This window comes from Microplitis demolitor, chromosome 7 (assembly GCF_026212275.2).
Source record: "Microplitis demolitor isolate Queensland-Clemson2020A chromosome 7, iyMicDemo2.1a, whole genome shotgun sequence".
NCBI classification, from domain to species: domain Eukaryota; kingdom Metazoa; phylum Arthropoda; class Insecta; order Hymenoptera; family Braconidae; genus Microplitis; species Microplitis demolitor.
The window spans coordinates 12,447,212-12,473,326 of record NC_068551.1 but is presented as its reverse complement, the minus strand read 5'-3'; the positions used below and the strand labels follow the sequence as shown (position 1 = coordinate 12,473,326).

The 26,115-nt window shown below is 32.3% G+C and overlaps 2 protein-coding genes across 3 annotated transcripts in view; one reads left to right on the top strand and one right to left on the bottom strand.

Moving 5' to 3' along the window:
• The window catches only part of LOC103578210 (protein madd-4), a 754,919-nt gene extending 747,757 nt beyond the window's left edge, over positions 1-7,162 (top strand). Inside the window, exons 16-24 of the mRNA XM_053740948.1 lie at positions 2,862-3,172; positions 3,260-3,387; positions 3,457-3,624; positions 3,701-3,882; positions 4,202-4,291; positions 4,432-5,860; positions 6,526-6,698; positions 6,812-6,965; positions 7,062-7,162. Of these exons, the coding sequence (XP_053596923.1) occupies positions 2,862-3,172; positions 3,260-3,387; positions 3,457-3,624; positions 3,701-3,882; positions 4,202-4,291; positions 4,432-5,860; positions 6,526-6,698; positions 6,812-6,965; positions 7,062-7,162 (2,736 nt within the window). The remainder of the gene's footprint in view (positions 1-2,861; positions 3,173-3,259; positions 3,388-3,456; positions 3,625-3,700; positions 3,883-4,201; positions 4,292-4,431; positions 5,861-6,525; positions 6,699-6,811; positions 6,966-7,061) is intronic.
• Positions 7,163-9,604: 2,442 nt separating this feature from the next.
• Positions 9,605-12,309, bottom strand: LOC103578209 (hydroxylysine kinase). Of its 2 annotated transcripts, XM_008559206.2 has the most exons (4): positions 12,252-12,309; positions 11,061-11,452; positions 10,538-10,988; positions 10,317-10,442 (listed from the first exon to the last, which is right to left on the bottom strand). In XM_008559206.2, the coding sequence occupies exons 1-4, from the start codon at positions 12,274-12,276 to the stop codon at positions 10,408-10,410; spliced, it is 903 nt and encodes a 300-aa protein (XP_008557428.1). In that variant the 5' UTR covers positions 12,277-12,309; the 3' UTR covers positions 10,317-10,407. The 2 variants fall into 2 exon arrangements, with proteins under 2 accessions (XP_008557427.1, XP_008557428.1); XM_008559205.3 differs by having other exon boundaries at positions 9,605-10,988.
• Positions 12,310-26,115: the final 13,806 nt, after the last annotated feature.

The window sequence follows — 26,115 nt, the reverse complement described above, 5'->3', positions numbered from 1 at the left end:
TCTTATCAACCCGGGAAAAAATTTTTTCCTGAAATTTTATAAAATTTCATAAAATGTTATAAAAATTCATAAAATTTTATGCTGAAAATAGCCTGACAAAATTTTCTGAAAATTTATAAAATTTGACGAAATTTCATAAAATTCTTCAGTAACCATTAATTTTTCGAAAAAAACATTAGATATTGAAAAAAATTGCAATCAGATCTTAGACATTGATCTCATGGATAAAGGCATTACTGAGACAAACTAATGATATTTTTTGTTGTCGAAAAAATCCTGGCGACGGCTGGGCTCAAACCTACGTCCTTCCGATTTGAATTCCTCGCTGCTATCCACTGCATCAAGCCACGTACGTGATCGCGAATGAATAGATAGTATATTTATTGAGATATGGAGTTTCAAACTTTCATATGAAATTTGATATAATTTAATAAGATTCTATGAAATTTCATATAATTTTGGAGGAACTGATAATTTCATAATGAGGTATATAACATATCGCGTAACAGATGCCATAAGGGCATATAATATTTTTTCTCTTTTCAGAAATTGACGTAATTATATTTTATAAGTATGGCAGGGACAACAAACTTTGTTCCCAAAAATCAGATTTTTTTGTACGCCTTCATAGCTACTGGCGTTGGTACTGGGAGCCATGAGAGCGTAGAAAAAAGATTATTTTTCGGGAATCGACGTTTTCATAAAATTATATAAAATATAAAAAATTTACTACCAAGTTCCAAAGGAGTGCTGTAAATTTTTTTTTTTTAATTTCTTAAATTTCTCGAAATGACATGAAATTATGTAGTTTTATTGGACTAATTCATAGCTATAAAATATTAAAAATATTTTTAAAATTTAATCAGAAACCAAAAGATAATTTTCATGAAATATTACATGATTTAATGAAATTTCATCAAATTTTGTAGCATTTCGTGTAAAGCAAAAATTTCAATTATGTAAAATTACACGAAGTTTTATAGAATTTTATAATATTTCATAAACTTCATATAATTTTATGAAATTTTATGGAAATATATAAAATTTTATAACAGATCTTACTATATCCACGAACACATAAGTGTATCCAAGCAGATCTGCATAAATGTCGACCCTTAAAGAAATCTATATAGATTTAAGTACATATATCTAAAGAAGTTTTACTACATTCTAATGAATGTTTGTATAAATATGTTATACTTTAGACCATTCTAAAAACAATACCTACTCACATCTTGGATCTTGTTGCTCTTACTTCTTAATGCTTTTGATGAACCTATGTATAGCATATATCAAAAGTTAATTGATATTTAAGTCAAAACAAATAGATGAATACTTCAGAAACATTGATCAAACTGATTGATTTCATTTATTCATTACAATATGAAGTATATGATTTAAATAACATATAGATCAAAATCAGTAAGAAAAAGAAAAATTTTAATTTTCGTATATAACTCAGATATTCTTGAATAATTAGACAAAAAAACTCTATATTTAATGTCTTATTCGCAGTAGAACCCCAACAGCTCGATGATTCAGTAGCCTTACCTGTATTTAAATATTATTGAATCCGACCAAATATGACTACATATAGACACGCATTTTTGGGTATAGTCATAAATTCTTTGATATACGTATATCTGCTTGGATATAAATTATTTTTGCATCTATATACCCACATACATACAGTTGGGTCTGAACAGATATAACTCTATGTACTTATATATGCTTGGATATAAGTATATCTCCTCGGATATAAATTTTAATATCTGCTTATATATAGTTGCATCTGAGCAGATATAACTATATATACTTGCATATGCTTGGATATAAGCATGTCTGCATGGATATCGATTTTTATATCTGCTTATATATAGTTGGTTCTTAGCAGATATACTTACATATGCTTGGATATACGTAAATCTATTTGGAAATCAATCTTAATACACCTCTATATCTGCTTATATATGATTGGGTCTGAGCAGATTTAATTATATATGCTTACATCTAGCAAGATTAAATATTTGGATGTATTTGGATATAAACAGATATAACGAGATCCAGACATATCTGGTTGGATCCAAACGTTTTTCATCAGGTTATCAGAAAATAACGTAAGAACATTTTTGTAGATAATTTTATTGTTTACAAATGATTACGAACAAAATTTTTCGAAATTCCGCATTGTTTACAAGTTATTTGCATCTCAATGTCAAGCTCTTAAAATCAATCAGAAATATAATTTTTTAAGAGTTTGACATTGAAATGCCAATAACTTGTGAACCATGCGGAATATCAAAAAACTTAATATGAAATAATTTGTAAGGAATAAAATTATCTACAAAATACTTTTCATGACATTTTTCGATAAGACTGATAGTTTCGTCGGAAAAGTAACAAAATCTCAAAGTTTACTATAAATTTGACTTGAAGCTTAAATAACTTTCGAACAGTGGAATTTATCAAAAAATGATAAGAGACTTTTTTTGTAGAACGTTCAATTTTCTACAAATATATTTACTGGGCACAAAAATCCGTCGATTGTTTTGTAAGCTAGAAAATTATAAAAAAAAAAAAATTTTTTTTCCCGTGTTATTTCAATGGAAAATAGAACAATGGATTGAGGCAAACCTTTATATCACGATTAAGAATCCGGATCGGTACCAAAATTTTTATTTTTAGTTATACCTTCAATTGTTGGACACCATAAAAAAAAAATTTTGTTGTTTTCTTTTAAACACCCTAATATATATATTAGTATATTATATAGTATATATTAGTATATATATATATGTATTAGTATATTGAAGCTATACGAAATTTATTTTTTTCTCATATATAATTTTAATAATAAACAGTGCTCCAAAAGCTGTGCCGGTGGTATAAAACGACGTCAAGTCGTCTGTGAACAGATAATGGCTCAAGGACATAAACAAATTCGTCCTGATCGTGAATGTCAAGGAAACAAACCATCATCTGAAAAAACATGTAATACAAGATCTTGTCATGATATTAGATTAAATGTTCAACCGGTAATATTCAGTCAAAATACAACATTTGATCAACATGACCCTGAACAAAAAGTTGATTTAAAAATCGGTGGGACTGCGACGGTGTTTCAAGGCATACCCGTGGTCAAAATTCGTTGTCCTGTTAAAAAATTCAGCAAGTGTGTTATTAAATTGATGAATTGATTAATTTATTTATTATTCAACTAATATAATTATAACATTGATGAAATATTATTTGTATATAGAGGGCAGATTATTTGGACCAAAGACCGTGCAGAATTACACAAATCTAAAAAGTATAAAATTAGCAGAAAGGGAGCTTTAAAGGTAATCGATATTGGGCTCACAGATAGCGGCTCATATGCGTGCATAGGTAATTTAACATATTATTAATTTTGTAAATAAGATTGAGGATTAATAAATAAAATACTGAATTTTATAGCGGGGCAATCGCATGCAGAATTACGTTTAATAGTAAAGCATCGAACAAGAGAACAAATGAGTAGTGAAGAAATTTTACGTTTCGGCAATACTGTACATCATCGACAGGATGTTAATTTAGATTCAGGAGGGGCAAGTTCCGGAGAAAATCTACAAATTGATCATGCTGGTAATTATTAATTTACTTTGTACAATTAATTTTTTATTCTGATATGAAATTGTAAATTTTATAACTCTTTTAATAGCACCAGCTTACCAAGGTGCATTTTCATTTGGAAATGATGACCTTAGTCATGAATCACGTCCCGAAATACCATTAATAGGAAAACCGACAAAAAAGCCCCGACGTCCCAAGCGTCCAAAGCCAAGTCCCCCTACGTCGGACGTGATATCGAATGGAGATTATTCAGTTACGTCAATTCATGAGGTAAATGCTTTATATATTGTCATACAAAAATAGTTTAACAAATCTAATGCATATAGAATGACAGCTAATCAATACAGCAATGAATCGTTCTATATCAAAAATTTATTATTGGATTGTATGCCTTTATAATTCCAATAATAAAATTGTATGAAATTATAACTTATATTGAAATTTAAAGCCAATAAAGATTAAATTAAACTACTCTTTTTAAATATATCCTTAAAACTTTGAATTATTTAAAAAAAATCTTTCTTGTCTGTATTTAATTGCTGCATTTAATTTTGGCTTGATGGAATTAATTTGGAATTTAAATAATCAGCCGGGTTATCATGAGTCTGTTGAATCTACTGCATCTTCTAGCGCTTCTCGACTTACACCACATTTCAGTCAACTAATCTCCACCTTGAAGGTGATATCATTTAAAAGAATCATTATTTATTACTATTATTATTAATTATTAAATCATAATTGTATTCTTACAAATAAAGTTTTAAATAGAAGAAAAATTAAATTTAATTATTAAAGCAAATGAATTTCTATTTATTCTAGTCTTATTGGCCGTTCCAAAGTAACGGATCTTTTAATCAGGAACATCGAATGGCACCTGAATTATCTCTAAACGATTTTCATACAAAAAATACTCTTGAATTAAATCCAACAGAGTTTAAAGATAATAATTTACATTTCGAAAGTATAGACAATGACTTTGAAATGTTTGGACGTGATTCAGTTATTCCCGATGATAAATTTGGGCCAGATGAAGAAAGAATTTTTATTGAGGATGAACCTTATGATTTTGATAGTGCTGTATTATCGATAAATACATGGGAGAATTCAAAAAAATTATCGAAATCATTTAAAACGAATAAACATGGATTAATTGCAGAACAAACTTCAGATTATGATGAAGAATCTTTAAAAAACATACCAAAACAACAGATCAATAACAATGTCAATAATTATTTAAGAAACGAACGAGGCATTAAATTGATAAATGACAAAAATAACAAAAAAGTTTATACGTCACCTGAAGCACCCAGTATCGATATGTTCTTTTTTGAACGCTCTTATGATAAAAATAAAATTATTGAAACTGGTTCATCAACAAATGAAAGTTATTTAATAGAATCTACAAGTAAAAATAATCATTCAAAATCTCACCTTAATACTATTTCACCAATAATAACAAATAACGATAAATTAACAATAAATTTAGACAAAACAATAAATAATTCCATTCAGACGACAATTAAACCAGTAACTAATAATAACTTAAAATTATCTACTGAATCCTTAACAATAAAATTACCTGAAGATGATGATAAAATGTTTGATTCAGGTAGTGAAATGGAGCAAATAGAAGATTCATATGAAGAAGAATTAATAAAACAGAAATTCAATATAAATGGAACAAAAGAATTATCAAATCATTATGCGATTGAGTCAAAAATTTCAAGTGATGAAAGTGGACGAGAAAATGATTCTGAGAATATTGATCATGGAGCAGTTGAAGTTTTGAGTAATGAAGATACTACTGAAAAAACACGTCATTCACAACATAAAATTCATTCTCATAACTCGCTAAGAAATAGAAATTCGAAACAGTCATTAATACAATTGGAAACATTAGCATTTGACATGAATAATACTACTGATGATACTTTAAATATTTTTACCAAAGAAACTAGTGAGGATTTTGTATTTGAATGGGTAACAACTGAATGGTCTAAATGCTCGCAAACTTGTGGAGGTGGTGGATTTCAAATGAGAGGATCACATTGTATGGTTCGTTCAACAAAGCCAGCTAGTAATAACACACGAGTTTCATCGAGAACTGTAATAGGTGCTTCGCTTTGTGAAGATGCCGGTTTTACGGTACCATCAAAAGTTCGTCCTTGTGGCTTAGAGAGGTGTCCCCAGTGGCATGTCAGTGAATGGATCCCATGTGAATCATCACGTTGTTTTAATTGGAAAACTGGTAAACATGAGACTTTTTTACAATCAAAGAATACTAAAAACAGGACCATTAAAGTTATTTTATTGTCATTGACTCTATTCACTTTATTATTTTTTTAGTAAGCTTTAATAATTTTTTTTTTTTCTGTAAACGGTTTTAATTTTTCAATTATACAATTTAACAGCAATACTTTTTCTATTAAAAATCCGTGTTAAAAAAGAGTTGTCATTCATGATTGATTAAAATAATTACTTAAGATAATTCTTAAGTCAAGAGATTACATATTTTTTATTTAAATAATCTCTCTTCTGCTCAACGTACATAAATTGAGCTTATCATAAGTTTCATATAAATTTTATATTTTTATGAAAACTTATATTTTTATAATACATTTTGTAGATAGGAATTGAAAATTTAATAAATATTTAAATCAATCATAATAAGATCTTATAAATCAATAATTTGGGTTTACACTACTTGTCCAGAATAATCAAAATTCAAATTTATTTGAGATCTATTATTTATCGAATGACATAGTAACTAAGAAGATAGATCTATATAAATTTGATACTTATCTCATTTTAAATAAAATTCTGAAAATTAATTTCCTCTATTATAATTTTACTAAAATTTATTTTTTATGATTTGAAAATTTCCTAATGTTAAATCGCATTGCTTTTTTTCAGCAATGCAAAGGAGAGATGTGACCTGTCATTTAATTAAAGACACTGTCAATGGTACAACAAACACTACTATTCTTGATGCAGATAAATGTGACGAGGCGATAAGACCACCGCAAAGACAGGAATGTTATAATGACGCTTGTAAAGGAGTGTGGAGAGTAGGGGAATGGTCAGAGGTATGAAGAAAAGGAAAAATATGAGAATAACAATAGCGATAAAAAAAAACGTACCAAAAAAACTATAATGGATTTAATAATATATACGAAACGAAATTTTTTATTCCATCTAGTGTACCGCATCCTGCGAGGAAGATGGTATTAAATATAGAATTTTACAATGTGTATGGTTTGGGACGAAAAAGCCTGCAGGTAACGCATGCCGCGATATATCTCGACCTCCTGTTATGAAAATTTGCAAAGGTTCTCTATGTCCTCGAGTACCTGGTAATTTTTTAAATAACGATATAAAATTTTATTTAAGCATTACTTATTATTAAAAATTTCATTCTAATGCTGATTTATTATTTCTTTGTTATTTAGGAGATTGCGAAGACCATTCGCCCCTTTGTACTAGGGTTAAAATGATGAATATGTGCCGCGTACCACTTTATCAAAAACAATGCTGCAAATCGTGTCGCTAAGCCCGAAAAAAAAAAAAAAAAAGAAAACAATTAATTATTATAAAAGTAAAAAATGACGGTAATTAGATAATTACTTAAAATGAATAATTAGTGAATAATATACAAAGATGAAAAATAAAAGTGAAGAATGGCAGATTATTGATATAATAAATAACAAAATAAAATATGAATAAATGACCAAAACCAGTCATTTTGTAGATAAAAATTTATTTTACGCACACTTTGAAAATGGCACTTATACCTTTAAAAGAGTGAATTTACCTCGTGTTTTCTCTAAAAAAATACCGACTTATTGTTCTTCCTTGCATTATTTATTTTTAAAAATGAAAGGAAGAAGATTATCGGAAAAGAGTTAAAGAGAATATTGTTAAAGTTAAAAAAAAAAGGAAAAATAAATTAATTAAAGGGCACTTAATTGATTAATTATAATTATAGTTAATACAATATTAACTATAGCTAATTCTTTAAGGAGTATGAATTGAATATTCAATAATATTTCAATATTTAATAGAGAAAAAAACAAGGAAAAAAAAAATATTTATTACTGATTAATTAGTTTTTAACGCTCATTAATTTAAATTATTGTTGGTTATTTTATTTCATAGCTTTCATTATATAAATGAAAAAAATTGTTTTTTTTAAGACTGAAAAAAATTTGTTTACAAATATAAATAACTTGGAATAGTATTTTTGCAGGGCATTAGTGAAATGAAATTTCTGAGTAACTGCACCCGATGAAAAAAGATTTTATACAATTGTATAAAATTGGAAAGAAAAAATGGCCCGATCTAATTGTAATTAATTTTGAGTATATTCGTCAAATTTTTTTTCACAACTAAAAAATTTTTTTCTTCTACAAATAAATTATGATAATTCAAAAATTTTTTACGTGAAAAAGACGAGCTATGATTGGTTGTGACGTAATTATATCCGTCGGAGCTATGAGCTTATGAAAATCACGCTATACACTTGTATTTTCTCTATACAGGTGGTCACTTGTCATAACAAGAAAGTGAAATTTAACTTGAAAAATTGAATATTATCTGAGAATACAAGTGATAGTTATTTATTATATGATTCATTTGAAATCAATTTAGATATGGTTGATGAAGGATCTACAAAAGCAACTTCGCAGAATCTACTGAAAGTGGATTTGGTGAAATATTTTTTTTTATATTGTCAAAAGCCATTTTTCCGCACTTTTAAAGAAATTGTTATCTGTCTTGAAATTTTTTGTTGCTCGTACGAATTTTTTTCGAAAGTTAATTAATTTATTTTTACCAAGTATAACCTATATTGTTAAACAGCTGTATATTTCTTTTCAAAATGACAACACTAAAATAGATATATTTTCGCCTCGCCATGTAGTGGCGTTGCTCGACGGACATAATGACGTCACTAACGTTTGAATTTAGATTTTCAACAAGCAATTTTTAATTTAAAAAATTCCCCGAAAAATCACTTGTAAAAAATTTTTCTTTAAATCCTCTTAAAAACTTTAATCAAACTTAAAAAAAAAAATCTCAAAACATGCAAGTTCTCTATTATATATATTTATATATAATTTTTATATAATTCGTATATAATTTGTATATAGTTCTATACAATTGTGTACAAATATATACATTTATATATATTTGTATACGATTATATAGAATTATATACAATTCTATATAATTTTATATAATCACATACTGTATTCGTATACATTATATGTAATTATATACAATTTTATATAATTGTATACAAATATATACATTTGTATATAATTTTAATTATTTTTTTTTTGCATTTTCATATAGAATTATATACGATTATATATAATTATGTAAAAATTTTATATGATTATGCATCACCTCTATCCAATTGTATGTATTTCATATATAATTGTATACAGTTATATAAAATCTTTTTCCATCGGGCATATAATAAATAAATTATTTCAAATATAAATTCCGGGAGTACACATTTAATTACATTATTGTTCGGATTGCTTTTCTTTCTTAAATTTATTTTAATTTATTGAATGCACTTTAAAGTATTTAATTACTCAAAATTATTAAATTAATAAATATTAAGTTAAGCATAAAAAATAAACAAAATAAAAAAAAGAAATACTAAATGAATTATTACATGCCTACTGAAAATCCTTAGGGATGTATAGTTTCTAAGCAATAAATAAAATAAGTAATGTAATATAATATTTTCAATTTTTATTAAAAAATTTTTTTAAATCGTTTTTTTTAGATTACAAATTAATCGTAAAAATTAAATTTATAAATTCCTTCATTTATGTTATATTTAAAACCTTGAATTACATGTTTTCTGTTGGTTTCATTACAGCTCATTAAAACATTTATAAAAATAAAATAATTTTGTTTCTTTAAAGAAATAGTTGATTATAAATAATTTATATTTACTGTATATAATACAATGCCTCTATGTAAAATGAATATTTAACAATATAAGTAAATATAGATTAATATTGTTAATTTATACAATGAAACTCCGTAATTTAAAAATCACTGCATATTTATGTACATAAATGTAACTGGCTGCTAATGGAAAAAAAGTATATGTATAAGGGTCATTTAAAAATCATCAATTAATTTTTTCCATCCCAATAAAATCATGAGTCTTCGACATGAAAAAGGTGTCACCTAAAATAAAGCCTTAAAACCTAAAGAGAATACTAGCGGGATTAATAGTCAATTTTCTGTTTCATAAATATAAAATTAACTTCATTCGACTTTGTTTATGGTATGACTTTATTTGAATTATAAACTTGAAAAAAAATCTACTTGAAGTGACAGCTGTTTGAAAAATAAAATTTGATCATACAATCGATGATACCATTACTCTCCACAAAATCATAGTTATAAGGATAATTTTTTTTTTATTTAATTTGAATCAAGTTATAAAGCAATAAATAATCCCAAAAAATTTATGTGACGTATCAAATTATTTAAATATAATTGTTTTTGTATCAATGACTTACTACTCTTTGAAGGAAAAAAGGAATGGAAAAAAATCTTTTTTTTTAATCCTCTGATACATATATCACTGCACAATTGGAAAAAAATGTCATTTGAAAATGCTAATAAACATAAAAGTTATTAAAAAAAAAAAAAAAATAATTTCAAAGACCCCACAATTTAATAATATCATCGTCCTTCATTGGCCAAAGTTCCCGAAGAATATCCCATCCGGATTTTTGTGTTACAATCAAGTAATTGTTATCTGGTTCATTCAAGTGCGAATGAATACCTAAAACTAAACTCTGACACATTCGTGCGCACACAGCGATTTTCAAAATTTTTTTTTCATAATTTGATAATTTATTTTTACTTGTATATCCTTTAATAACATATTTACCTGCCGTAATATCACATGCTTGCAATATCATATAACACAAAGCAATTGATAATTCAAAGATTAAACATGAATACTGAGTATCACCAAAATCGATAATACCAATTATTTTATTGTGCTCAGAATTAATTAATATATTCTGTTCATTCAAATCACCGTGAATCATACCTTTATCGAATTGATCAAGATTATTGACAATGTTTGTTTCAAAACTTTTAATTATATCTTTAATTAATAATTTATCATTCTCATTTTTAATAACAAATAGATAATCATGTAAGCGTGGTAAGGCAAGAAGAGTCCATAAGTGATTACGATTTTGATAAGAATAATGATAAAATTCGCTAAGTGCTTCATTTAAAACAGTAATGAAATATCCGACATCAAAAAGTAACTCAGGCGAAATTTTAGCATTGTATAATATTTCTCCAGGGCAAAAAACCAATAAGCGGACCTAAACAAAATTTATATATAAAGTAGTTTCAATTAAAAAAAAAAATAATCAATTTTTAAAAATATTACTTACAATATGTTCTGTAGTATCTTTACTTCTTAATTTTTCTAAAGAGTAGTAAGAACCACATAAATTCGGAATCGGTATAGAACATGATATGTTACATTTATTTAGATACAACATCATTTCATTTTGTCCTTCAATACAAGCTTTATCTTGAGAGTCTAACGAATTAATTATTTTCAAAACATATCCTTCATTAGCAATATTTTTCACATAAATATTTTCAAATTCTGGATAGCAAATAATGCGATAATTTTTGTCATCATAACTATTTAATTCCTGAATACTTTTTACTTTAAATCCATACAATTTTTCAACTAATTTTCGAGCAACTTCATCATTTAATACTGGCCGTATTTTTTTTTCAGTGAATGGTAGATCCATTTTTTCGAAACAGTTAACTAAAAAAAAAATTAAACAAACAACAGCATTTTTTTATTTTTATTAACTGTATTCAAGCTATTATTAGCTAGAAATATAAAATCAATCTATCGAGCAATGATCTTATATCATTTTTCGGTTATTGTAAAAATCCGATTATTTCCGGACTTACTATATATTGTGCAGGTTTCGTACTTAATTTTGTTTTTCGATTCAAATTTTAATTTCTTAATAAGATATTTGACATAAACTAAATTAAATCTAACAAAACTATTATAATTTAATTTATATTAATTTTATCACTTTCTTATATTTTCATATTAAATTTTGCAGGAAAATTTGTCTTTATTGCATCACACTGTGAAAAATAATTTTATAATTAAGTACAGTTAAACCTTATTATCAGACAATCAGTATTTAATCACACTGGTAAGATGTCTGTGTGCAAACATGGTAACAATTAGTTTGATAACGAGGTGCAATTGCAAATGCACGTTCTTAATAGACAATTTCTGGAATCTATTCAACATTTACTGGAATAAACGTAAATTTAGTTAAGTCAGATAAATTTCATGAATCAGTTGCAATATTTAATTGATGCAATAAATTATTTTATTACCATCGCCATAACAATAACATATTTACTTGAAACATTTAATATTCACCACGTAATAACCATGATATGTTATTAATAATTACAAAAACTTCATAAAATTATTAAATTACAAATTTCTACTATAAATATATATTGTTCGTATGTTCCTAATAGAATATATATAATTGATTTTTCCAAGAATAAATTTTATTTAATCTATTTACCTCGAGTTACAGAATAAAATGACATTTACATTACAATACAACGAATCATATACGACTGATACTTTTATACGATGGCTCATATTATATACATTCATTGAAAGATAGCAGAGATAAAAATACTGCGCAATCAATTGCACAGACTGGTTGTAATTTAGTTATTATTACCGTTAAATAGATTACATATTTATTTATACAGTGACGGTGATAAAAGAATTTTAAGTTAAAATAATTTGATGCTTTTCTACGCATTTGAATTTTAAATATTAAAAAAAAAAAAAAAACACTTCAGTAAAATTTTTTCATGTATTAGACTGACTCAAAAAATCGATTATTTTTGTTTTTTCCAAAATTATATGGAAAATATTGTTCGAGATGACGAAAAAAAATACTGTTAAAGTTTGAGCTTGTAATATTAATATTAACAACCGTCCCATCCCAATTTTCGATTTTCTATTGGAATAACATACACTTATCCAAAAAATTAAAGGAACTAGAAAATTTTATAAAATTTTTATCGATTTTTGAAAGTCTGTAATTTCGTGAAAAATGATCGTATCAAAAAAATAAAAAAAGTAAATGGAAGCTTGAAATATATAGTTTGAAGATCTTCCAGCAAAATAATTTTTTGAGCCACGGTTCTTGCAAAATCATAAGAAATAGGTCGAGACAAAATTTTTCTAAATTTTTTGGTTTTGTTTTTTAGGTTTACGGGGCCGGGAAAATTTTTGTCGAAAAAACCAATTTATGGCTCATTTAGGAAATTTCTTCAGCTACAATTTGCTTTTTTTTGTTTCTCCGTACGACTATTTTCTGCTGAGATTTCAGCTTTCAAATGATAAAGGATCCTTTTGTCTTTGATTATCGATTTCTCAGCAGCTAATGGTCACACAGTATATTAAAGGGCAGTTTAAGAAACTTGAATAAATACCCTACAAGATCGATTTTCGATTTATTAAAAAAAATTTTTTTTTCATCCTTAATATCAATTTGAAAAACCCACAAAAAATGAGTGGATAAAAAATGAGAGAAAAAAAAAATTTTTTTCAAAAAACCAGATAACACAAGAATTTTTTTTCTTTTTTTTTGTTTTTTCGTTTTATACGGTTTTTTTTTTTATTTTTCGTTTTTTGAAGAAAATTTTTTTTTTCTCTTCACCTTACATTTACCGAATAACTAACGTAAAAAACGAGAGGAAATTCGACAAAAATTGATTTTTTCATTTTGGCAATGATTACACAAATTAAGGAACAAAACTTGTTTCTTTAATTGTTTTATAAAACTTTGAGCAATCGGCCCGGACAACCGGTTCAATGGATCAATCTAAAAATTTCCAGGGTTTTTGGGAGTACATTAAGCCGTAAAATCACCTGGCAACATTATTTTTTTTATCGATATTTACAAAGTAGCGATGAGCTGACTCAAAAACCAGAAAATGGTCATTTTTTTGTGGGTTTATCAAATTCATATTAAGGATAAAAAAAAATTTTTTTTCAATAAAATCCAAAATGGAACTTGTAGGGTATTTATTCAAGGTTTTTAGACTGCACTTTAAATTACTGTGCAACCATTCATTGCTGAGATATCGATAATCAAAGACAAAAGGATCCTCTATCGTTTGAAGGCTGATATCTCAGCAGAAAATAGTCGTACAGAAAAACAAAAAAAGCAAATTGTAGCTGAAGAAATTTCCTAAACGAGCCATGCATTGACTTTTTCAAAAATAATTTTCCCGTCCCCGTAAACCTAAAAAACAAAACCAAAAAATTTAGAATAATTTTGTCTCGACATATTTCTTATGATTCCGCAAAAACCATGCATCAAAAAATTATTTTGCTGGAAGATTTTCAAACTAGATATTTCAAGCTTCCATTTACTTTTTTTATATTTTCGATACGATCATTTTTCACAAAAATACAGACTTCCAAAATTCGATAAAAATTTTATAAAATTTTCTTGCTCCTTTAATTTTTTGGATAAGTGTATAACTTTTTTTTTTTAAATTTGGAATTTTATCGCTCACCAGCGAATCAGTGTATCGGAAAAATCAATTCATTTTTTAGCTGAAAATCGATAAATTTAAATTGTCAAAAGTCATTCATGGCCAATGTTGGATTCATAGTAATTTTTAGTATTATTTGAATATTTTGGTGAAATTATCAGACTTTTCTTAAAATGTCATAGGGCCTTTTTTGTAAATCATTACACTTTCTACAACTTATTTTCAACAAAATTTTCTAAATTCCGAAAAGCTCTTTAGGTATTTGCATTTAAAGGATAATTCGTTTGCATTTAAATGGTAATAACTAAAGAACTTGAAAAATTTCGGGAACTTGATAAAAATAATTTGCATAAAATCAAATGATTTACAAACAAGATCCTACACAGTTAAAAAATTTAACACAAATCACATGTCCCTAACGGTCCTCCTAATTTGTTGTGTTAATTAAATACATTACACTTATATCAAACAATAACATAAGCTTAGTGGTGAATAGATTAACACAAAAATTTTGTAAATTCAACAATTTTGTTTGTGAAAGCCCAACAAACTTGTTGTGTTAAATTTAACTTAAAAAGTATGTTAAATCTATATTTTTTGAATATAGTTTTAACAAACTACCACGTGTCAAATGAACTCAAGTATTTAGTTAAAAATTCAACGCACATAATTAATCATTTTAACTTAAATTGAATGTCAATGTAACACTCGTCTAGCATTGAATTAAACTTAATGACTATGTTATAGTTACGTTGTATCTGTGTTGAAAAATGAAAAGTTGATTTACAAAATTGGAATATTAATATAATATAAATTAATTCTTAAAATGTTATTAAAAATATTCTAATAATTCTATAAATTGTACTTACTTAAAATAATATTAATAATAATAATAATAATAATAATAATAATAATAATAATAATAATAATAATAATAATAATAATAATAATAATAATAATAATAATAATAATAATAATAATAATAATAATAATAATAATAATAATAATAATAATAGTAATAGTAATAGAAATAGTACAAAGATGTATTACCTACCATGACAGTAAGTAATGACTGTATCATTGGGGGCCCTACCGGCTGAAAACCTCACTCTCTTTCTCTCCCATACCTAGTAATGCGGAACCGCGTAAGCATTACTTCACAGTACTAGGTGCCCCCGCAGCTACCCCTCCGTCACTTCTTCTCTCTTCTTCTCCTTCAGGACCTCTTTCACAAACACTGTCATCGTTCTATAATTGTCTGCCGTCGCCAACATCCAAGGTATCACCAGGTCAGCGACATTTGGTACTTCTTTCTCGTTCTGAAAACGCAGCCGTATTACAGACCCCCGCTGACAGAAAAAGAAAGTGTGCTCGGCAGAATCAACAACGTTCGGACAGTATTGGTAATAAGGATCAGTTCGGATCCCTATGCGATATAAGTACTCATTAAACTGTCCATGACTGGACAGAAACTGGGTGAGATAGTAATCTACCTCCCCCCTTTTCTTGTTATCCAATCACGGACTCGTTTAATGAGCCTGAATGTCCAACGTCCCATTTCCGCAGATTCCCATCGCCCTTGCCAGAGTTTCAGGGTCTCCTCGCGTTCTCGAGCCTTTACACTCTCCAACGGTTCTTCCCCAGCCCTACGGGCATCCCAGATGCGCTTCCTCTCGAAACCCAAGAGGTCGATCGGAATCACACCCGCGATGACCATAACGGCTGCTTCCGAAACTGTACGGTAAGCGCAAGCTACCCTCAGCGCGCCTCTTCGTTGCACGGATGCCAGTCGTCGACGATAACTTTCTGCTTTGAGTGACTCACACCAGATTTCTGCTCCGTAAAGCATTATCGAGTGCGAGACGCTCATGAGAACTCGTCTACGGCTGCTTCTCGGTCTTCCGACGTTAGGCATCAACCGAGAAAGGCTTGCTACCAACGTCGTCGCTTTTTTAGCTACACCGACAATCTGATCGCGAAACGTAAGTTTCGTATTGATCGTCACCCCAAGGTATTTCAAAGAACTCCCACTCTCGACGTGTTGATCCACGACGAGAGCCCGGAAAGGACTCGGAAACCACCTCTGGGCTATGAGCACTATAACCTCCGTTTTCGCCTTAGCTAATGCCATACCATGGTCACTTAGCCAGGTGTTCACTTTGGTCGCGACGAGGCTTGCTAATCTTTGTGCACTCTCGTAAGAGCGTGCAAGCATTAGCGCCGCCACGTCGCCAGCAAACCCCTCCAGTATCACCTCGCTCAGTAGATCTAGACGTAGAAGAGCGTCATAAAGGATGATCCAGAGTTCTGGTCCTAAAACCAAACCCTGAGCCACTCCCCCAGTCAGCTTCTTCATCATCTCGCCAAAAGTAGTCTCATAGATCAAGAAACGATTACGTAAGTAATCATCTATGATCCGAATGAAATACTCGGACAGACCTAATTTCCGGAGCACCTTCATTATATCTGGCCATCGTGCCGAATTAAAAGCATTCTTGACATCGAAAGTCATCATAATGCAGACTGGGCGGGACCGATGGTTTCCTGTCCAAGCTCTTTTGGCAAATGAAAGCGCTTCAGAAATAGCACTGATTGTGCAGCGACCAAGCCGAAAACCATGTTGGTTTTCCACTAAGCCACCGGCATTCGCAACTTCGATTCTCAATCGATTTCAAATTAACGACTCGAAAATTTTTCTGCAACGTCCAGCATGCAAAGTGGCCTGTAGGACGAAGGAGTGTAGGGCGGACCCTTTCCTTCGTCTAACAGGACTAACCTTTGCAGCCTCCATCGCGCAGGAAAAACTCCAACCGAAATACACGAGTTGTAAGTACTCAGTAGCAGTTCTTCATGCTGGGGGACAAGAGCCTTATAGACCTCAACGGGGATACCGTCGGAGCCCGGGGCCCTGCCTCCCTTGAGACCTCTTACAACCCGGCGTAGTTCAGCTGCCGAGAAAAGTGGGCACTCGTCATCGGGTATAGTCCAAACAGGACTGTCCCGATCTTCACGCTCCGGAAACAGGACATTGATTATCTCCTGCATCGCATCAGGTTCCATAGGAGATACTGGACTGCGACCCATGAATTTTCGAGTAACAATCTGGTAGCCAAGGCCCCATAGATCATTATCTACTTCTTCACAGACCGCCTTCCAGCATCTCCCCTTGCTCTCCTTGATCACCGTGACCAGTCGCTTCTTCGCCACCTTATACTCTTCGTTCTTCTGCTGCCCAGTATCGCGCTTTCGCGCCCTGAGTGCTTGCCTCCGAAGAAGCAAACACTCAGCCCTGAGCCGCGCAATCTCATCAGTCCACCAGTAAGCCGGCTTCCTGCGTGAGCTTGCGGAACGTCGAGGCATAGCAGCGTCGCAGCCTGAGACGAGAGCCTTCATCGTACGGTCAACAATCATCTCCACATCTTCGCACGTTTCAGCAGGCAGAGGATGAAAAGCCTCGACGCTGTCAGAGACCGCTTTTTATGAAGCACCCTCATCCAGCCCCGAAACCTTCCAACCCACCCGCTTCATTGAACGCTGGTACACTATCGCAGGGTTTCCCCACAGATCGTGCACCGTATACGAGATGTATTGGTGATCACTGGCCGTAAACTCCTCAAGAACGGCCCAGTCCGAGATCACAGCAGCTATTCGTTGAGTAGCAAACGTAAGATCTACAATAGACCCACGTGTACCAACTCTCCGGAAAGTTGCCGTGTTTCCCTTGTTCATTGTAACAAGATCAAAACTTGCCATCATGTCCAAGAGCTCAGACCCACGCGTGTCAGTCCATTCCATCCCCCAATCGGTAGATTTCGCATTGAAATCCCCGCCTACTACGACTTCTCCCTCAAGATTGCGAATGACTCTTTCGAGATCATTCACTCTCCTTCGAAAGGCCGCAATAGGCTCATCGGGTGTGAAATAGCATGACACGAAGGTAACCGCTGGCGTAACTACCCATACAATCCCATCCCTGGGTCCACTATCTTTAACGGATACAGACCCCAGATGGGTTGGTATACGTCTTGGCCTCATGGTCCGCCTGGCCACAACGCCAGCAAAGACTCGACCGATCCTCTTTCGCCTTACACGATCTGGTCGAATGACCAAGATCGTGACAGTGAAAGCATCGATCAAGCCGTTCCCAGCGGCGGATACGGCAGACTAACCAGCCCACTTTGACCTTTTCCAAGGTCTCTAAAGCAGTGGCGACCTCGCATCTTGCCTCAATAAAGGCACGGACAGCTCCCCATTTACTGGGTTTAAGTATATTAACTTTAAGCTCGTCCGCACCTACATTGGTGCTCCGACGCAAAGCCTCCACCACCTCCTCAACCGTCGTTGCCGCGTCCAGCCCGCCAATAACCAACGTAGTGGTCGGAACAAGATGGCGCACAGCAACGACTCCACCAGCCACCTCGGTAATCCTTCTTATCGAGAGCAGAGCAATCTTTAACAGATCCCTCGAACTCAATAAGAAGACCAACTTGCCTGGCTGTCCTTATCGATCTTACACTAGTAGCAAGATCCTCCGGAGAAAGCTTTGATCGCAGTGCTCTCAAAACTTCAGACGATCTTGACTCACCTGGTGTGATCAAAACGGCCTCCGCCCGTTGTCGTGTCCTCCGCCGCTTGGCCTCCTTGGATGCTGTGGTCCGTTGAGTCGCTGGTCCTGTTGGTCCTGGTCCCGCCGGTCCACCGTCCATGGCTGCTTTTTCTTCCTTTCGTTTCTTCCTCTTCTTTTTCCTCCCCTCTACAACGGTGAAAGGGGCACCGATAGTCTTTTGATCTCCATCCACCGTCTCCGTTTTTTTCTTTTTCTCCCGTCCTGCCTCCTCAGGAGACGATAACGGGCGCTTTCCAGTCGAGACCTCATTTCCGCGGGCCGTTACCTCTGAGTAAGACCGACCAACCAGCTCTTCAGGTCCTTTGGGTGGACTGGACGGCTTATCGTCTTTCCTCGGGGGTACCCTCTTCTTCTTTCTCGGCGTTTTCTTCTGGGCTGCCTCCTTCTGAAGTTGCTATTGTCGCTGCAGCTCCTTAGTCAGGCGCCCACGCTCCTCCGCCTCCACTATCGCGAGTTTCCTCTGCGCATCTTTCTATGTTTTGCGGTGTGTCAAGAGCTGCGTTAGGATCAACGCTGCCTCTTTTACACCCGCAGTCACTTCGGACGCCACTGTCCTCTTCTTAGCGATGGTCTGGATGGTCTCCTCAAGGATCTCCTGCAAGTCTTGGAGATCAGAGTCCTCCCTGGAGATCGCCGCATCCCTCGTCGCGAGACTCTCTGTCAAGAGCAAGCCCGGATCATTGGTCTTGCCTTCACTTGGCGTGTCGACTTTTTTTTCCTTGGCCAAGTGGTCCACCAAGGGCGTCGAGCAGTCGCTTGATGACGACCGCGCAGGTGTTGCTATGCCACCTGACGCTGCCGTGGCTGGGGTATCCCTCCCCTGCTCCGTAAACGAGATTTCCTTATGTACTTTATCCATAATTCAAAACCGTCATACCTGAATCATCACGTTCTTCATTCATTTTGAGAAGTGTAGCTTCTCCTGAGTGGTCCGCGGTGAGTCTTTTTCAGGTCACGTCCCAGTTGTTACACCGGTAGCAACCTTCTATAGAGCTCACTATCCCAAACTTTCCTCCACGCGAAAAATCATCAAAGATGATATCGTCTAGGAGTACTCATAAGGGCCATTCCCCTATCCGCTACCCGGGGACGCGCTCGGTTGGTCTTAAGCCCTGACGATGACATGAGATGGTAGACTTCCTCACCTTCCCGGGTAATGATGTTGCCATCATTATTCCTGAAAGACTGAAGAGAGTCACCCTCATCATCAGCGACAACTTCCGAGTCACCGACAACTTCCAAGAATAGTAATAGTAATGGTAATAGTAATATTAATAGTAATAGTAATAGTAATAGTAATAGTAATAGTAATAGTAATAGTAATAGTAATAGCAATAGTAATAGTAATAGTAATAGTAATAGTAATAGTAATACTAATACTAATAGCTAATATAATAGTAATATAAAAAATAGTAATAGTAATAGCTAATAAAACAAATAGCATATGTGTAGTTAATATTATATCTTGTAAGAAGAAAAAAAAATAAAAAATTGAATACTTACTAGGCCAGAATACTATATTGTGGCGTATAGCCTAGGTTTTGCTAATTGATTAGTCGATTGGCTCTGAGTTCCCCTTATTCATATACAATTAGATGATTATATATGACTTTATCACCCTCCCCCCCCCCCTCAGCTACCACAGCCTAACGAACTGAGGACTATGCATTTTCATGACAACAAGTCCTCACTACAACTTATACTCTGCTCGTCATTACGACGATTCTACCTTTGAATGACGCATGCGCGCTTACTAGGCTCTTTTTAATTCAACGACTTTGTACATAACCAGTGAAAATTGCCATTGCACTCCTCTCTACTATGACTACTTAACCAACTTTGGACTTGAAACTTTGCCGTGTGGCTCTTTTCAATTCAAGTACTCTTGACGAAACCAGTGAAATTGGCTTTTGCGCTCCTTCTCACCATGACTACCCAACCGACTGATGACTTGAGATTTTGACAAATGGCTCTTTTTAATTCAACGATTCTTCACCGAACTAGTGAAATTTGCTTTTGCGCTTCTCCCGATTACAACTATCTAACCAACTGAGGATGTGAAATTTTCACGTATGGCTCTTTTTAATTCAACTACTCTGTACCAAACCAGTGAAATTCGCTTTTGCGCTTCTCCCCACCATTATTTTTACTCATCCAACCCTCCCCCCCCCCCTTTTTTTTCTTGTGTCACGCGATTGTACATGACTTGTCTAGTGAAGATAGTAGTAGAAAAAGAAAAAGAAGATGAAGAACAAGAATAAATGCGGATTAATTTAATGAAATTTCAAAGGTAACAGTTATGGCTTAAGTCATCAGGGTGTGTGAGAGAGTGGGGGCGCTGAAAACTTATATAAACGAAACTTATATTACGTGTATCATGCGATACTCATACTTATAAATGTGACAAAAAGCGGAAAAAAATAAATAAAGTATTAATCAAAGGACATACAATAGAATTTTTTTTATTCTTCATACCTTTGTATTATTATTTTACATACATTCTGTTATGGTTATTACAATGAAACACAAAAGGAAAAGTACCATTATGTTTTTTTTAAGTACACACAATTTTCACGCATTTTATTCTCATATAAACTTTCTATTCTTTTATACAAAGCGTCAATTCGATTTTTTAATCTGTCATAAAGTGGATTGTTTAATGTTGTCGCATCTTCATCCATCAAGTGTCCAAGTATATTTTCATATATATCATAAGCGTCAGCTAAATTCCCAAATTTATTGTTCTTAAATACATATTTGTGTATAATTGGATGAACTGCAAAAGAATTAATGAATACGTCGTTAACTTAAAATTTTGTATTTATGTCTAAAATAAATGAAAGTTGTCTAAATTTTTTTGGATCTTCTTCAGAAATAATAGATGATAAATTTTCATTATCCTCTTCAAGAATAATAGACTATGTCTGCATATTTAAACCACCGTACACTATTACAATCAACTATAACATTAACTACTATATTACGGTACTCTATTTGAAAATACATTTCAGCTTTCTTGAATATATCTATGTGATAAACTAAAACATGCTATAAACGAAACAGTGGTATAAATGTACATATGTGTTTTGTCCTCCCCAACACTGTAAATAAGTTTACATTACTCGACTTGTTCACGGTCACCAACTTTGTGTGACACGAAATACTGTATAGTTATCTGCTACTGTAATGTAAACATAATACAATTTAGTTGAATACTCCTCCTGTATCAAACACAAACACACACACACACACACGCACACACACACACACACGCACGCACACACAGTGAAAGAGTATATTTTATATTCTACTTATTCTCACTAAAACCAGCTTTTTTTCACCCGAACATGCGCAGGTATATAACTCTTTTGAATTCAACAACTGTTTACTAGTAAAATATAGAAGATATACCATTATTTTCTATATATATATATATATATATATATATATATATATATATATATATATATATATATATATATATATATATATGTTGAAACGTAAATTTTTCTTAATATAACTTGATTAAACTTAAGGAAATTACACATAACTTTTACTCAATAAATTTATGTTCAAACTCAAACTCAAAATACCCAAAATCGGGCTACGTTACACTTCGCGCACCGATCAATCCTCTCATTTCCTCCAGATCCTGACGGGCGCCAGCCGACTTTTATTTTCCCGGTATCGGCAACTGGTCTAAACGTACACGTAAATTAAAACCTAAGATCTAAATCTTTCGGAGATGAGAGAAATGAACGGAGGTAGCGGCATGTCCTGTTGCGCTCAGTATGCTAAGTTGTGGAGAGAGGGTCACGGTTCTGTTTACGCGGAAGAAGTCGATTAATTAAAATTAAATTAAAAAAATAAAGAAAAGAAAACTGCATAAAAGATCGTAAAGCGGACGCGAGAGTGACGCAAAGGGCCCAAGCGGCCTGCGGTCGAGTACTCTCGATCCATCAGACAAATAAATACCTGGGTATGACATCGGTAACCTCTCGTGGATGACGAATCACAAAACTTACACACTTTTAGATAATTAATAAAATAAATAATGCGGTAATGAAGACGACAAAATCACGACAAAACGACTCTAAGAACTCAATACTCAGAGCAACAAGCTCCGAAACGACATCAGTCAAGGGTGTGGTCAAGGCATACCTTTTAGGGCTCTCCAACTCACAACCACTCGCTCCAAGACTTCAAACTCGACTACTGGGTCGACTCGTACTCGAGTGACTCCAAAATCCAACTCTCCGACACCCTCGTTGGTTCTCAACTGCTATTCTATCGTCTCCTACTCCATTCACTTCTACACTCTACTATTTCCAGTCACTCTCACATTCTCGCTTCTCCATCCATTCTTCCCCCACCGCATACAAGCCGTGGACTCGCAGGTCTTTGTGCAGTGTCACTCCCCGTGATATCCGGAGTTAGCGAATCTTTGGCTTCCTTGATCATCGCGAACGAGGCCTGCCATTCCCAAATAAACGTAAACGTACCCCAGCTAACTCCGGGTACCAACTCGCAGGGGCGGCGACATCTCAGTCGCTCCTCCGTGATCACCACGTCAACCCCGAGAGCTAGGCCTAGGCCTAGTCGTCATCACTGGTCGGGAGGCACGGTATTTTGGCCACTATCCGCGACACAGTTAGACCTTCCTCGTTGAATCCACGCTCAACCACACAGAGACTCGAAAACAGCCAACATAACGTACCCGTACTTGTACTCTCAACACATTTACTTCACCGCACACATACTCCATACTCTCTACTCACTATCTCCTACACTCAACTCAACACACGTACTGGCTCTATTTCTCTTTATCACACACACTCACGCACACTCCACCTTCAACTCCATCTCCTTGGCAATGTAACGTCACAAAGTATAATAATTAAAAATTGAAAAGATAAGAATAAAGTCAATCAATAATAACAAAAAATTAATGTTTATTAATGATTTTATGGATTAACTATTGCAAGTAGTATATTTGATAACTATTTTTTATAACGACCATCACCTTTTGCACCATATTTGTTTCCTTTTTCCGGTCCATTGTATCGTTTACCGTTCAAATATGTTGGGGTATATTTATTGACTTTTGTGATATTTGTAGAGTATTTTTATTTTTCCCGTTCTACATAATTTTTTAACCTATCAGGTATTATATTGTCAGACATTATGATATATATATATATATATATATATATATATATATATATGTGCATAGTTATGTATATGTATATATATATATATATATATGTATATGTATATGTACATAGTTAAACGATATTATTATAATAAAGAAATCACCAATTTCGATAGCAAAAAAAAATAATATGCTTATAAGTTCTTATAACAAAAATACTTGTTGTTAGACATAATTCTGATATCGTATTATAAACTCACATAATATAAGAAATTATTGATTATAAGACATTGATATTATGAGAGGCTTTGAACAACTGAATAGTTTTCAGCAATGTACCAGGAATTTAAAATAATTCCAATAGAATTCACGTTAATTGCAATACGCATATTTTCTAGAACATTGTAAAATTTTTTTTTCAATTCGAACAGTCATATTCGTAAATACTGAAAAAAAGTAAAATTGTAGCATTTACTTTTTGTCTTATTTTTTATAAAATTTAGCAGATAAATATTCAATGCTAGATACTTTTATTTGTTTCTTTGGCAAAATGAATTCATTGATATTCGAATTTTGGTTGTTTTGTCAGACTGACAGCTTCATATATGTCGATTAGTGTATAACACTAATTTATTAATGGATTAAATTTATTGAAGTCATCCTTCTGAGGTCTATAATCTAAAAAAACCAAAGCGTGCCGCGCTAAAATAAAAAGTTAAAATTCATGCGATTGAGTTCTCTATTGAATCAATTTTTTACAAGCAATCAGATTGACGAATATTAAATAACATAGTAGATAATAACGTATTATCGATCAGTATATTGCAATGCTAGGATATATCGAATACGATATTGTTAAATACTCCAACTGTACTGTAATCGCATGCAAAAATGTATACTCTGCTCGTCCGTACCACGACTTTACGTCAAAATGGCGTATGCGTAGTTTAAATGACTCTTTTTAATTCAATTACTCTTTACCAAACCAGTGAAATTTGCTTTTACGCTCTCCGCCACCACTACTACTCAATCAGCTGAAAACTTGAAACTGTAGATGTGTGAGAAAATGGATTAAAAATAGTTGTTTAGGTATTGAAAGTAATAATTGTAGTCAATTGCATTTTTTTTCTCTATTGAATTTAAAATTCAATTAGACTGCGGATAATCAACAAATATCACAGCGTTAATGTAATGTTACATGTATGATGTATTTGTGTTTCATTATTGTCCAGGTTTTTTGTAGTGATGAAAATTCTAATACTTTTTAACAGTAATTAAATGTACGATTATCAGAGTTTCTATGAACAATTGACAGCTAAAAATACTTTATTGCATATTACAGATTCTTTGATGACACACAATTATTATCTCAAAGGTAGCTTATTTAAAAGGAAGGAATTTAAAAATAAGTTTTATGCTATATGACTGTGTCTTTTTGATGTATAAAGATTTTTTAATCCTTGTTTATCATCTTTTTTGTAATCTGAGATGAAAGTAACTGCGTTTTAAAAATAACAGTTTGAGATTGCCCCAGTCTCCTCCGATCCTCGAAATAAAATTTACCGGATGTATGCGTCATAATGACCGAGTGATACGTAAATGACGTAATGTCAAACAAGATATTTTTATTGAAACCATACACCGTGTGATTATTTACTAATTCTCTTATATCATAACATACAGCATGCTAATAGAATGCAATACGTTTGAATACTCAAACCGTAAATTACACAATCTGAAAATGTGTTTACTCTGCTTGTTTTCGGTATGACTCTATCTATGACTGGTCCTTATGTGCCATAGCGTCATTTTTTATGCGGTACCATCAGCTGAATAGTTATTGACGTTATTATTATTATTATTATTATTATTATTATTATTATTATTATTATTATTATTATTATTATTATTATTATTATTATTATTATTATTATTTATTTTTAAGTTAAATGCTCAGGGGGTTATCCCCGGTAGTCCGACTCTACCGAGGGCCTCACCTGAGCGCCAAATCATTACTGCTGCGACGCTTCATCAACATGATGATCAGCATGCGCAGCAGTCCAGATTTTGTTGCCTTAGGAGACGG

Excerpts from the sequence above, each read along its gene's own strand:
- LOC103578209 (XM_008559205.3), bottom strand. The coding sequence starts at position 12,276 with ATGTCATTTTATTCTGTAACTCGAG. Across the intron at positions 11,453-12,251 it reads ATTTTATTCTGTAACTCGAG|TTAACTGTTTCGAAAAAATG; the intron begins GTAAATAGATTA and ends TTTTTTTTTTAG. Across the intron at positions 10,989-11,060 it reads AAGATACTACAGAACATATT|GTCCGCTTATTGGTTTTTTG; the intron begins GTAAGTAATATT and ends AATTTTGTTTAG.